At 46.5% G+C, this 14,603-nt stretch overlaps 1 protein-coding gene across 5 annotated transcripts in view; it reads left to right on the top strand.

Moving 5' to 3' along the window:
- Positions 1-14,334, top strand: part of SLC23A2 (solute carrier family 23 member 2) — a 50,322-nt gene extending 35,988 nt beyond the window's left edge. For all 5 annotated transcript variants that reach the window (XM_079329023.1, XM_079329025.1, XM_079329024.1 and 2 more), the window contains exons 9-16: positions 1,520-1,640; positions 2,097-2,253; positions 4,230-4,377; positions 4,945-5,050; positions 7,702-7,831; positions 7,929-8,066; positions 9,152-9,247; positions 9,743-14,334. In XM_079329023.1, the coding sequence (XP_079185149.1) occupies positions 1,520-1,640; positions 2,097-2,253; positions 4,230-4,377; positions 4,945-5,050; positions 7,702-7,831; positions 7,929-8,066; positions 9,152-9,247; positions 9,743-9,975 (1,129 nt within the window). In that variant the 3' untranslated portion in view covers positions 9,976-14,334. The remainder of the gene's footprint in view (positions 1-1,519; positions 1,641-2,096; positions 2,254-4,229; positions 4,378-4,944; positions 5,051-7,701; positions 7,832-7,928; positions 8,067-9,151; positions 9,248-9,742) is intronic.
- Positions 14,335-14,603: the final 269 nt, after the last annotated feature.

Genomic DNA, 14,603 nt, shown 5'->3' with positions numbered 1-14,603 from the left:
ATTCAAATATTACCCAGTCAATAAAGTATTTCTGGCTTCTGCCATGCAAAAATGTGCACTGGATTGTGGCAAACAGCTCCACAGCTGTGGAGAGCCACTGAAAGGTGACTCCAGCTCTGTGAGATGAGATCAAGGTCCTGGATTTTCCCCTGGCCCTGCAGAATCAGCTGTGGCAGAGCTGGGGGTGTCCATGGTGGACAGGATTCCCCATTTCCCACTTTCCTGACCTGACTTGTTCATTTATGAGACACTTTGCATTGTGGTTTGTAAAAAGAGGAATTATTCTGAGTTGGTCTTTGCCTGTTTATCCAAATTTTCCTGGGGCATTCAAGGATTTGGTGCTGTTTCACAGCCCCCTGCCCTGCAGCCATTAGAAAATTCATTGCAGTAATAGAATATTAGATTTATTTTTTTTACAGCTCTGTACTAAATAAAATCCAAAGCTCCCTGTCCTCAGGGCTGGTGTGTGAGGGAGTGGAGCCCATCTTCCCATGGTGGATTTTGGGGGAGATGTGGAGTTTCCTGCATGGAAAAGGGGATGCCTTTTGCTTTTCTCCTGCAGTGCTGAGAGCTGTAAATGCCCCTCCTTGTTCCTGGAGATTGAGGAAGAGCAAAACTGGTTTGTGTTTGATGCAGGGCAGAAGAGGGAGAGAGGCTGAAAATCCTCTTTTTATTCTTCAAGTCAGCTGATAAAAACATAATCTCAGATTTCAGCAGAGCTTTGCTTCTTCAGACTGCTCCAGTCTTTGGGAGGCTCTTTCAGAGCAGAGCTGGCTTGGCTCCTTCAGAATTGAGAAATGTACCCTGGCTTCTGATTTTTCAGTGCAGTGGGGGCTTATTTTAGCTGTAAAAATTAATTTTTAATGTCTAGAGGAGCTTGGCAGTTTCATTAAGGGGGAGAATGCATAATAATTCAGATATCTAATACTGATGAACTGCACTTGCAGCAAATCTTGGGGGTTTGGCTGCATTCTGCTTCATTTGCAGCTATTCAGTTCAAGATTCATAATGAAAAAAAATGAATTCTGATAAACAGAAAAATTTCCCTCACAGAAATATTTCAAGTGCTTTGGAGTTTCATACAAATTTTGAAATGTAAAAAATTAAATTTTTACATGTATGCAGGCCTCCAGTTCTCCTGTTTGTTCCCAGTTGCTGGCAGCAAGTTTTGTGCTTTACAGAGCAACCCTTGCTCACAGGTGGAGTCTGGGAGGAAAGAAGGGGCAGCACAGGAATTGTAACTGAAAACTTCCCTTCAGTCTGGGCCTGTTCCTCATTCATTTTATCTGCTTGCAGCTGCTGAGTTCTGCAGCACTTTAGAATTCAAATTCTGGTTTGGCATTTGAGGAATAATAATTTTAATCATTTTGCTGCCTTGTCTTCTGCTTAAATTGAAAATTTGCATTTATGTTTTTGCATCCAAAGAGTCTCAAGAGGTTTGTGCTGAGAAGAATTTATCATATATTGGTGCTAATGACATTTCTCTCTTTTCCCACCCTCCTCCTCCTTTTTTCCTCAGGACTATTTTCCTAGTATTGTTGTTTTCTCAGTATGCCAGAAATGTCAAATTTCCCTTGCCCATTTATAAATCCAAGAAAGGATGGACAGCATACAGGCTGCAGCTTTTCAAGATGTTCCCTGTAAGTCGTTGAACTTGTTCTTCCTTAGGCAAAAAAAAAAATCTGTTTGGGGGGGGGGGGGTGTTGATTTTTCTTAACAAAAGTGAGATAAAAGCTTAAATGGATTTATTGGAAACATAATGGCTTGTTGGCCACAGGAAATATTCTGATTTTGTGGCCACTCTGGTGGAGCTGTTGCAGTGATGGAGGCCCAGGGAGCTCAGACTGAGCTGATTCCAGACCCTGAGCATCCCCTTTTACCTGAACAGCTCCCCTGCCCCTGGTAAAACTGAGACTAATTCCCCAGTGTGTTCAAGTGCCCATTTGGAGATTTGAGAGAAGGGATTTGCTTTGCTTGCCAGGATTTTGTGAGAGCCCTTTCCTGGGGCGGGGGGAGCAGCTGGCAGCTCTGCCCTCTCAGACTCACAGCCCAGCAGGCACTCAGAGTCCTTTATCCCTGTGTGCTGCTGTCCCCAGATCATCCTGGCCATCCTGGTGTCGTGGCTGCTGTGCTTCATCTTCACAGTGACAGACGTGTTCCCCCCGGACAGCTCCAAGTACGGTTTCTACGCGCGCACGGACGCGCGCCGCGGCGTGCTGCTGGTGGCACCCTGGTTCAAGGTGCCCTACCCCTGTAAGTGCTGCCCAGCCCAGAACTGCCCCTCCTCTTGTAACAGCAGCTCTCTGGCTCACTGCTGCATCCCACAGCTGCATCCCATAACCTTTGGGTGGTGGATGCTGCACCCCTGTCCAGCCTGGGGCACGCACGGGGTCCCTGCTCTCCGTTGCACGCTTCTAGCACACACCACTCTCTGATTTCTGGGGATTTTCCTTGTTTTCTTCTTCAGTTGCTGCCTTAATGTCTCATCCAAGGAAGGCTGAGGTTCTGGAACTGCAGTTTGTAGGATTTATGTGGGTGACTCTTCTGATAACAAGTGATTTTATCTATAACGTGGAAAATCCAAGGACTGGCTGATTTATCTGTCCTTGGCAATCCTGTTAATGTTGTACAATGCCAGGGACAGGTTTTTACAGCTCTGCTGACTCTCCTTGGGTAAAGAATCACTTTTTGTGGGGAGTTTCTTCCAGCTTGCTGCACTTCCCTGCCCCAAACACACCCATTCCTGAACGAGCACAACTGTTACTGGCAGAAGAATGTCCTGACTTGCCAAGGCAGTGCTGGAGCAGGCAAGTCAGGGAATGCCAGGCCCTGCTTATCAGAGGGCAATGAAATTATTTACAAGAAGAGCACCAAACACTTTACACAACCTTTTGGATGCATTTTTATGTTGGCTACCTCTTAAGTTTAAAGCTGGTAAAGGCTGGGTTTATGGCATGAGATTGCACAACTGGTTTACCCTTCAGAAATTAACGGGGTAATTAGGGAATAATGTTCTTTTAGAATAGAGTTTATAGGAATTATCAGTTATGCCACCACATTGTGATGAGGCAGCTTCATTGTGGTTTTCCTTATGCTTTGGTTCTTAAAAGAAACCACTTCTAAAGCAGCAGATGAAGAATAGAAGCTTTTGGGAAAGAAGAGGAGGAAAACTTCCCCACCCTGATCAGCCCTTTCATATCTGTGAGCTTCATTCACTCTTGTGTGACTGAAGATCCCTTTGTTGCAGGAGGCTCATCTATTTCAAAGAGATAAAAGCATCAAGGCAATTGCTGTTGAAAACCTGCCAGGCTTTTCTGCAAGCTTAAATTAATCTTATTTTCTCTACTACAAAAATTTGGAGCTGGGAGGTGTTTGTGCAGTGATCAGAGCTGGTTGTTGCCATCCTCTTTGGTACACTAAACTTGTGACCAAAGTGAATTTTTGGAGCAATAATAATTAAGTGGCATTTGTCTCGCTGGCCACAATTGTTTTCTCACATGCTGCAGCTCAAATTCCTGATTCCTGAACAGGAGGAATTTTTTTTAGTGAGGTTTATAGTTCTCTGGGATTTTTCCAAGTGTGATCAAAGCAGTTGGTTTGGCAGTTTTTCCTTTGCTCCTTTCATCTCCTTGAACTTGCCAGACTTTGTTAGAGTGAAGGGAGTTTGTTGTTTCCATCAAAGATAAATAAACAGTGCCCAGGGCTGTGCTGGGCATTGGGGAGGCCCCACCTCAATGCCAGGGTCAGTTCTGGCCCCTCAGGGCAAGGACATAAAGGGGCTGAAGGAGCTGGAAAGGGGCTCAGCATGGAGAAAAGGAGGCTCAGGGGGAACCTTGTGGCTCTGCACAGCTCCCTGACAGGAGGGGACAGCCAGGGGGGATTTGGGATCTTAACCCAGGGAACAGGGACAGGAGGAGAGGGAACAGCCTCAGGCTGAGCCAGGGGAGCTCAGGGTGGATTTTGGGGAACATTTCTTGTCCAGAAGGGCTGCCCAGCTCTGAAACAGGGGTGGAATCCCCATCCCTGGGGGGATTTAGCAGCAGTGTGGGGGATGTGACACCTGGGGACAGGGCCAGCGGTGGCCTGGGCAGTGCTGGGAGAACAGCACTCGATGATCCTAAAAAGATCCTAAAACACAAACCACTCCACAATTCCATCAGATTTCTGTTTGTTTGATACCCAGGCAGTTTCCTGGGGCAGCAGAGGTTTCAGTTTTCCTCTCTCCACAGTCCAGTGGGGGCTGCCCACCATCTCTGCTGCGGGGGTGATCGGGATGCTGAGCGCCGTCGTCGCCAGCATCATCGAGTCCATCGGGGATTACTACGCCTGTGCCAGGCTCTCCTGTGCTCCTCCTCCCCCCATCCATGCCATCAACAGGTTTGTACAAAAATGAGACTTCCATGGCTTAGACTAGTTGGGTTTTTATTGTTTTCCCCCTTGGGATAAGGCAGGAATGTGCTCTGAGATGAGATGTTGCAGTTTGGTCAAACACGAGGGCCACGGGTCTGAGATCCAGGATGGAGCTGTCACCTTACAGATGGAGCATTTGGATCCCAGTCCTATTCCTGCTGGGATCTGTGGGAGCTAATAGCACCATCTCCATAGGGATAGAACTCTGAACTGGTTCTGCAATTGGGGTTGGCAAAATCACCTGGAATGCAGTTTAGAAACAAAGAGCGGCTCTGAAGTTTTAAGTGAATTTTTTATATAATTTCCTCACTTTAAGAATGTGGGGATCTAAGACTCAGAAAACAGAACTCCAGTGTGTTTTCCAGGTGTGTTGGAGCTTGAAACATGAATTACAATAATTCCATGATGGAACAGATGTCCCTGTGATATTCAGCCATGAGATGCCCTCTCAGTGAATGCCAGTGAATCCAAATGATGCACTCCAAAGTAATCACTGTATCAATGTGACTCTTGGGTTGTTTTTGGAATTTCCAGGGGGATTTTCATCGAGGGTCTTTCCTGTGTCCTGGATGGAGTGTTTGGAACAGGGAATGGATCCACCTCTTCCAGCCCCAACATTGGGGTCCTGGGCATCACAAAGGTGAGGGGTTCAAGTCTTCCTTAGCTTCATAATCCTCTTCAGGAGATCCTTCTGCTCCATTCCTGTGCAGACAAACTTCCCAGATCATTCTGAGTGTACCTGATTGTCTGTACCAGCTCTTGTCTGAGAGAAATGCATTCTTCTACATCAAAAATCCCTTCTATTCACAGTAAAAGACAGTTAGAATTCACATAAAGCAGATGCTGCTGCATAAATTGACTCTTGGAAACCCAGGCAGCATTCCAGGGCTCTGGGGTGGTTGGAGTTGAGGCATAAACACTGTAAACTCTGTAGAAATTGGTGCTTTTTGGGTATCTTGGCTCTGAAAGCACCAGTAGGAAGTGACTTTTTAATACCTCCAACACAGTAAAATGCAGTGGGAAGTGCTTGGGCTTTATCAGTGTCTGTACTGGGACACTGCACTGGCTCAGGGGCTGCAGTCAAGGTTGTGGCAGAGTTCAGTGTACCCTGATATTTGGGTTTAAGGCTTTTAGGGCTTTACATATTTTCTCCTGACGTTGTTCAGTGAAGTGTGTGAGCACTTGTGGAGTTCCTTTGCTCACATGTGGAGCTGGATCTGTGCCTGGGTAAGCTGGGAGGCCTTGGGCTGCAAGATCTGCCTGATATTGTTAATTTAACCTTGGTAAGAAATAGCAGCAGCATTGTGTGATTTACCATGAGAGTGATTTATGTTGTAAATAACGTAATTTATGTTCTTTTGTTATTTATGATGTAATAACATCTTGTTGGGTGTTTGACATGGGGATCATAAATCCTTTGTGCAGGGATAGAAAATGTGTGTGACTCATCCCCCTGGCCTAATCCCCCACATAAAGGATAGATTTGTCCTCAGCCATTCCTTCTGCTGCACAAAGGGAGATTCTGCTGGGTTCAGGCTGCAATTCAACACTAACAGCACCATCTGCTGTCTGTACCAGTCACCATCCAGCTGCTGGTGGAAATCTCCTAGGAGAGGTTTTGGTCAGGAAAAAAATCCTTAAAGAAAGGTTTATTCTGTCCTTCTCCCTTTCTATTGTTACTTCATGGGGGTTGAGATGAATTAACAGCACTTTTTTTATGTGCAGCCCATAGAAATGAGTGTGCATTTCATGCTGGAGCAGTGGAAGGTTGGAGTGGCAGCTGTGGCAGGGAGTGGAGCTGGGTAGACACAGCTGGGTGTCTGCAACAGGCTTTGCTCTTGTTCCCCTGCCTGCACATTCCTTCCCCAAAACCCAAGAGTTTTTCAGTTTCAGATAGAATTTTGGCACAGAGATGCTCTGCTGTTGATTTGGGAGGGGAAATCTTCAGTGCTGCTGATCCCAGAGCATTTCCCTCCTTTGAAATTGGTGTGTAATTACACTTAGAATTTAAATGCAGCTGGGTGGAGGTGCTGCAAGGTCTTTGAGCCAGTGTGTATTTTACTTGATGAGAGGAAGATCAATTAATTCTGATCAGCTGGGGCTAAAGCAGCTCTTGCCATAGTGGTGGTGCTGAAATGGAGGCACCAGGTACCATTTGATGCACTCCAAAATAATCACTGTAAGTGTGTGTGCTGGGAATAAATACAGAGCCTGAGCTAAATGCTGCCTGGGATATTTTCAGTAACTTGCCAGAGGAGCTTAATTTGTTTGCATAAATAAATGTCACTATCATGAAGGTTTTCAAAGAATTTGTCAGTTTCTGGCAGGAAGAGATTTGCAGGGCAAGATCTGAGTGACTCTGCAGAAGTGAATATCTTTTATAAAGAGTAGAAAGGTACCAGCTGAGTTCTATTGTAATTCCAGTTCATGGTGCAGCTTCTGTTTTCAGGGAGAGAAGCTCCCCTGGAACTCAGCAGTGAGGAATGTGGGGCAAGGAAGGACTTAGCCCCTCCTCAGGCCTGTTGGATCTGTTGTTTCTCATTTCACTCATATAGCTCAGTCACACATGATGAACAAATGAATATTTCCTTTTTGAGCCTTCATGCTCTGTGCCAGGGGACCTGCAAAGGGCTTTTCTAGAAACCACCTTAATGTAAAGGAGTTTTTGTTGTCTCTGGGGCACCTCTTAGGGCAGCAGAAGTGTGTTAAAATACCAACTGAAAAACTCTTGGGTTTTGGGGAAGGAATGTGCAGGTTTATCCAGCACCCCTGCAGCACAGAGAACCACTGACTGCTTGAATTTCAAATGCTTAAAATAAAACTGGGAAGGAAGTGCAGGCCCTTGGTTTCAGTGTTAGCACAGCCCTGATTTGCATTCAGCCCTGGTCTCTGAGGATGTCACAAAACCACCTGCTAATCTAAGTCTAAAAATCCTGCACCTCCTTGCTGTGAGCTGGTGTCATTACAAACCACCACACCTGGTAACTGTTCAATGGATTCCCCTGTCCAGGGGCAGCAGCACACAAAATTTATTTTCTTTTTTCCATTTGCCATCTCTCCTCCCTGGGTTTGGCCATTTTGGGTTGCACATTTCCTGGTGCTTGTGGCAGTTCCAGATGGTTTTAGGGCTGGCCTGGGGCAGCTGAGCTTGGCTGAGCCCTCCAGCACCAACACAAAACACGAGCTCAAACGGAAGGGAATGGGAAGGAGCAGAAATGAAAACTGAGCACAACAGAAGGTGAGGCTGGGCTGAGTGCAGCCCTCAGGCAGTGTCTGTGCTGTTCCCTGCAGGTTGGCAGCCGCAGGGTGATCCAGTATGGAGCTGCCTTCATGCTGCTGCTGGGCATGGTGGGCAAGTTCAGCGCGCTCTTCGCCTCGCTGCCCGACCCCGTGCTGGGCGCGCTCTTCTGCACCCTCTTCGGTAAGGGGGCTCGGGGCTCCTCTGCTGCTGCTCAGCATTCTGCTGGACTGGGATTTGAAGAAAAGCACTTATTTCAAGCTGGTTTTTGTGTGTTCAGGGATGATCACGGCCGTGGGTCTGTCAAACCTGCAGTTCATCGATCTCAATTCTTCTCGGAATCTCTTCGTGCTCGGGTTTTCCATCTTCTTCGGGCTCGTCCTCCCCAGCTATCTCAAGCAGAACCCCCTGGTCACTGGTAGGTGCTCCTGCTCCTCCACAGCAGCATTTGTGCCTTGTGCTCACATGGAGAATCCATCCAGGTGCAGAGGGTCAGTGAGAAGAAACCCAAATTGTGGAGAGAAAAAACCCAAACTATGCAGAGAGTGAAGGTGCAGACAAGCTGTGTGTCTGTTCAGAGAATTCATTGGGAGGTTGAGACCTGCAGGGAATGTTTCAGCTGAAGCTTTTCTGCTTTCTCTGGGTGCATTGTAGAGCAGTGGAAAGAGGCAGTTACCAACCAGGCTGAAAGAAAAACTGAAAGGGTGAATGTGACCTGTAAATGATGTTAAAAGATTAAGGGGAAACACCAAGGCAGAGTTTGGAAGGTGGGGAATTGTTTGGGGGTTGCAAGTTTTTGTCACTCAGACATGTTCTGAGTGTAAATTTTAATTTTAGTGAATTCCTTTGCAGACTGTTAACCAAATAGTAGCTTTGAGGAGTTCACTGGGAGGGTTTTCTGTTTTAATGTTCCCCTCACCAGTGGTCGTGCCAGTGTGTGTCACCAGAGATGGATTCAAAGGAAATATTTCACTGCTTTGGGTTTGTTTGGGGTTTTTTAAACAAAATATTAACTGACTTTTCTTTCCACTATGCCTTCAGACCAGGATTTAAGGACATATCTGTCCTGCTGTGAGTGGTTAGAAAAGTAGATCCTTCAAGCTTTATGTGGTTAATGCAGTGTTGTTCCCTAAGTGGGGCTGTGAATTCTTGCCCCTTCAAAAAGTAAAGATTTATAAAAAGAATATTTCAGTCCCTGTGATTTCACAATCTGAACATTTCTTTTTCCATTTCACAATTTTCTGCTTAGTTCAGATTAGTTGTGTCTGCAGTAGGAACTAAAACAGTGTTTGGTGACATTTTTGTGAGCAGCTGACAGTTCTGAGGTTGCATTTTGGGGAACAATGTCCCGTGGTGGTGCTTCTTCTGCACCAAGCCCACGTGGCTTGCAGAGCCCTTGTGGAGCAGATCCCTCCCTTGAGCTGAGTGCTTCAGCTTGGCCTGGGTGTGGATCACAGGGTGTGTGTGCCCCAGAGCCCAGCCAGGTTCTCCCTGTTGCTGCAGGAATAGCAGGCATTGATCAGGTGTTGAACGTGCTGCTCACCACTGCCATGTTCGTCGGGGGCTGCGTCGCCTTCATCCTGGATAACACCATCCCAGGTGAGCCTGAGTCCTTCCCTGCTGCCTGCAGCATCCCTGGGCCTGAGCAGGGGCAGGATCCCTGCCTGGGGGCTGCCTGTTCCCACAGCAGCAGCAGCAGAGTCCTTACACCTGCCCTCCCTTCCCCTGAGAACACCTGGAGTCCTTCCCAGGTTAAAATCAAACCCCTAAGACAACTGATAAAACCCAAACCAGCCTGGAGACACAGTAAAATTGGCTTTGAGATCCAAACCTGCTTCCATTCAAGAGGAAAAACTTGCCTTGACTTCCAGTTACAAAATAAATAATGTGTCTTTCAATTTTTGAGGAGCCTGGAAGATCTTTGTAGCTGGAAGATCTTGGTGGCTGAGCCTTGATGTTTTCTTTCTTCTTTCAGGCTCTGCTTTAGGCCTGTGTGTTCATATAAAGATATCCATGGATATATAGATATATAGATACATAGATATATAGATATGTAGATGTAGACATATTTTCTTCTTTTATTTTGATTTCTAGGAAGCCCTGAAGAAAGGGGAATACGGAAATGGAAGAAAGGGGTTGGTAAAGGAAGCAAATCCCTGGATGGCATGGAAACATATGATCTGCCTTTTGGCATGAACTTCATTAAAAAATACAGATGTTTCAGCTTCCTGCCCATCAGCCCCACCTTCATGGGATACACGTGGAAAGGCTTCAGGAAAAGCAGTAACTGCAGGAGTTCAGATGAAGACTCAGAAGCTACAGTATAGCCTTAGCTGAAATTATATTATCTAGTTGTAGTCAAAGATGTATTTGCAGTTTCTTGCTGATTAAGAAGCATTAAAATCTATGTTTTGTATATCTGCATTTAAATTCTGGAACCAGAGCTGAGACAGATTTAAAAAAAAAAAAAAAAGAAAAAAAAAAAAGCTTTTCCTGCTGTGGGTGGTGGGAGCTAGGTCTAGTGTCTCTGTGGCAAATGCTGCTGATTTTGGGAAGTTGTAGAGAGCTGTGCACCGAAGTCTGTTGTTTTGGAATGGTTTTAGGTGGAGGTGTGGAGGTGCTGCTGCAAACCTTTGGTTTTTATGGTGATTTTATTGAAGCCCTCAGTGTTGGTTATGCTGAGAAAACTGAACCTTGAAGAAAAGGAGGGAGGGGGAAAAGGGAGAAAAGGAAAACACTTTCCTTCTGATCAAGTCAAGTCCCATAGATGCTGTTCTGCCACTCAGTGATTTGCACATTCCATGCTCTCAGCACCCTGGAAACCAGGCTCAGCTGATGCTGGCAAATCATGAGAGTTCAGTTCTGAATTATCTGTGATTTCAGTGGCACATCCAGTGCTCAGACAGGAAGTTTCTGGAATAACTTTGCCCTTAAAAACCGTGGCTGGCTCAGTGCTGCAGCAGCCACTTTATTTTACTCACAGCATTTCTCATTCTTGAACTTTTGCTTTCCCCACCTGGGGAATTCCTTCCAAGGCTGGGATGGGAAATCTCAACTCAGACAGGACCTGGAGGCAGCATTTCAGTTCAGTGCCCGTGTCCAGCAGGATGTTTAATGGCCAGAAATGCTAATTAGCTGAGCAGCTCCAAGCAATTAGCAGTTGTTCCCTGCAGGGAAAGCTGCGTGCTCCGAATGCTGGGCACTCCTGGCTTGGGGCTGAGCAGGGTTTGGTTTGGTTTTTTTTTTGCTGATGCTGCACAAGGCTCTTTCTTCTCCTGTTGTGGGGCTTCTCCAGAGCTGATTCCTGCTGGGAAGGGGGTTTGGGACAGCAGAGACACTGCACCTGCCAGCCTCACCCACGGGATGGGTTCACGGGTATTGGGTCCAATCAGGGCACCACTCAGATCTCTCTTTTTGTTCCTGGAATAGTCTCAGCTCTGCTGTTATGTGGGTGTTCATGCTCATCATGCATTCATGATTAACAGTTTTATTCCTGTTTAATGTTCTTACTATTGCAAGTTAGTTTTAGACTTCAGTGTGGCCCCAAAAGCATTTTCAGCTGTGGAGATCATCAGGGAAATGTTGTGTAATGTAATTTCAAGGCCAGTAATGCTCTACGGTGCTTGCATTTTGTATTCCTGGAAAACCATAACAGTAGATCCTGTAACCCCCTGATATATTTATCCAAGTTTGACTACTGGACAGGAGCACAGGAGCTCTGTTTTCTCTAAGTCTGCTCCCAGGGGAATTTGTTCTGGGTTATTGAAGCATGGATGGGTTGGGGTGGGGAGGGCAAGGACAGAGCTTGATGGATCCGTGCTGAGTAGTGTAGAGTGGGAATGATTCTGTGGAAATCGTTCTCAGCATGCCATGGCTGTTTCCAGAAACTGTTTTATCCTGCTTTTCCCATGTCCAAGCATGCCTTTGTTCCTGCTTCCTTTGGGGAACTTTCAGTAGTTTGCAGTCTTGGTGTCAGTTGGACTCGAGAGCTGCTCGGAAGAGTTGTTGTGTATAGATGAGGTTGGTTTGCCTGTGAAACAAAAATCATTTTTGCTCATTTTTCAGTCTTTCCTCTCCAGGTAGTGAGGTGTTGGACACAGTTTGGGTATGGAGGCCTCTGCTCAGTGGCACAAAGCTTCCAAATTCCCCAGCTTTCTGTGCAACCAAAGATGTGTGGCAGATGTGGGAGGTTAAAAATACCCATGGAAAACACAGGCCACGACCTGAGGGGTCGTGGTGATGTCAGATGCCAAAGTTGGTTATCCTGTAAAAGTGGAGAAAGGGAGAAAAAGCTTTTAATTTCCAGCTAACTCCAGAGAGAGGAGGGGATGACAGCAGAGTTTGTCTCTCTCACCCTGTTGAGGGAAATCTGGGTGAGTTCTCAGTGGAGATTCCCAAGACACTCAGAGTGCCAGGGCAGCAAATCCCAGGATAGTTTTCTCTCCTCCCTGGAGCAGAGCACCCCTCCTTCCCCACAGCACTCCTTGAGCAGCTACACTTCAAATTTCTTTGGATTGAATTCTTTCTGTGTTTGTGCCCATTGCCCCTGGCTGTCCCTGGCAAGCAGCTGGAATTGGGGTCGCTTTGGATCCCTTTGGTCAGTGGGACAAATCCCCACCTTTCCCCAGGTGAATGGTGCAAGGTGAGCCCTGGGCTGGGGAAGGACAGCTGGAAGTGCAGGCAGGGCTGGGCTGAGGTGAGAACAGGAGCTCCTGACCCTTCCTGGGGCTCCTGGAGCCCTCCCAGGGAGAGGAGAGCAGTGCTTTGCTTTGGGGGCAAATCCCTGAGTTCAGCCAGGGTTTGTGCAGGCACAGGGGGGATTTTGGACCTTAGACCCTTCTCCAACCTTCCCATTTCCTGCTCCCTTTTTTTTTTCATGCTCCCTTTTCTTTCTGGTTCTTATTTTCCTGGTCCCTTTTTTTTCCCCCTGGTCCCTTCTGGCCACATTCCCAAGTGGCTGCTGTGAAATTCCAGGGAGCTGGGTGCCTGTGGATGAAGCTGCAGGTTTGGGGAGCATTAAATATGAGTTGTGTGTGCTGGGGACATCCAGGTGTAACCTGACTGCCAGTGCAATGCTGGATTTTCCTCTCTGTCCCTCCCTGCCTTTCCAACAGCCAAACTCCAACCACCCAGGGAAGATGGCAGCTGAGAGATGAGTGATGAGGCCATGAGAAGTTTCAGCCAATTTTGAGAGGGAAGGGCAAATATTCATGGTAGAAATCTCATTTTGTCATATCAGAGATGGCATCAGTGTATACAAACAAAGTAACTTGGGATTTTTGTAATTGATATTCTCTTGTATTTTTTTTAGGTTAAATTAAGGGTTCTTGCTGACATGTTGAAACACATTTTCTAAAGCAAATATTTGCAAATTATGCCTAGAGAAATTTAGGTTTCCTAGCTGACAGCTATGACTGATTAACGTTGTCATATTGGAGGGACTTCACCACGTACCTCGCTCAGAAAGCTCAACCTTTTTCAACCCCAAATTTGCTTTTATTGCCTTTTAATACTGACTTGAAATATGACAACTTGGTTTGTACATGAATATTGCAGTATTTTATTTCCATATATTAAGAAAAATAACATTTCCACTCAGGATAATGGCAGTGCTTTTCCTGGGAGGGAGTGGTATGAGTGTCATGACAATGTCATGTGATGGTAGAATTTCTTCATTGACGAATCTATAGTGGTTGTGTATACTTTATTTACCCATGTTTGTGTTCCTACCCAAAACTGGAGGGTTTTGTTGTTTCCTCCCTGCTGAGCCCTCGAGGCTCCCGGGGCAGAATTGGAGAAAATCCCTCAGTGGTGCCCGAGGAGCACCAGTGAGTGTGACCCGTCCTTTGCACCCCAGAAGTGCAAATTTGTCATTTTTGGGTACAAACAGCACTGCAGGCACTGCTGGTGGCAGAGCCCAGTGCCTGCAGGTTTGCCTGAGCCCTTGGATCCTCCACCCCACGTGAGCAGCCTGTGCTTGCCAGAACCGCTGGGTTGATGTGTGCAGCGCCTGTGTGAGACCAGCACGACCTTCACCTTGCTTTTTGTGGCCTTCTTCTACCTAAAGCAGCTTTTTTTCTCCCCTTTTCCTTTTTCAAAGCAGGGGCACTGGGGGGGGTCACCTTTTTTTTGCAGCAAAGTCCCACTGGGTGCAGTTTCCCTGGTTGGGGCTGTACCTGGGCTGGCTGAGAGCTGGGGCAGTGCTGGAGCCACCTCAAGCATTCCTGCTGGAATTGCCACTGGCCAGGGACATCCAGGGTGGCCTCTGCCCTTCTGGGCAATCCTCCTGCTGCCAGTCCAGATAATTCCTCTGTTTGTCTGTTTAGAACAACCTCTGGTGTAACAAACTATTGACTGTTCTTAGGCGGTGGGGATAAATTTTGTTTTCTCCATGACTTTTCGTGACTGACTTTGGCTGTAAAACTTTTTTGTTCAACAGCAAAAGTTTATTTGGGGGAGGGTGGGATGTTTGATTTTTTTTGTTGTTCTAAGATGTGTAATTCTTTTATGGAGTTTTTTTATTATTATTCCTTTTTTTTTTTTTTTTTTCTAACATTGCTTCATTAAACAACTAAATATTTAAAAATGTAATATTTGGACCAGATGTTGTGAATAATAGTAGATAAAGCTATTTTATTCTGTATTTTTAAAGCTGTTCAGTATAAATAAACGCGGGCATAGATGCAGTGGGGCAGTGTGGTGTCAGTTCCTTTGGAGAATTCTGGAATTGGAACATCCTGAAATGGTTTGGGTTGGAAGGGACCTTCATCCCACTGCTCCCACCATGTGGGATTCCTGCATTTATGGGCGAGAGGCACAGCTGCCTGCCCATCCCGGGATTCCTGCCTGTTCTTGGGATTCCTGCTCCTTCCTGGGATCTTTTCTGCAATTCCCTGCCCATTCCTGGGATTCCTGCCTGTCCCTGCTCTCACTGAGGCACCTCCAGGTCCCCCTG

The sequence above is a fragment of the Erithacus rubecula genome (genome assembly GCF_903797595.1).
Source record: "Erithacus rubecula genome assembly, chromosome: 29".
Classification (NCBI taxonomy): domain Eukaryota; kingdom Metazoa; phylum Chordata; class Aves; order Passeriformes; family Muscicapidae; genus Erithacus; species Erithacus rubecula.
The sequence above is the reverse complement of the archived record's forward strand: the minus strand, read 5'-3'. Positions and strand labels throughout refer to the sequence as shown.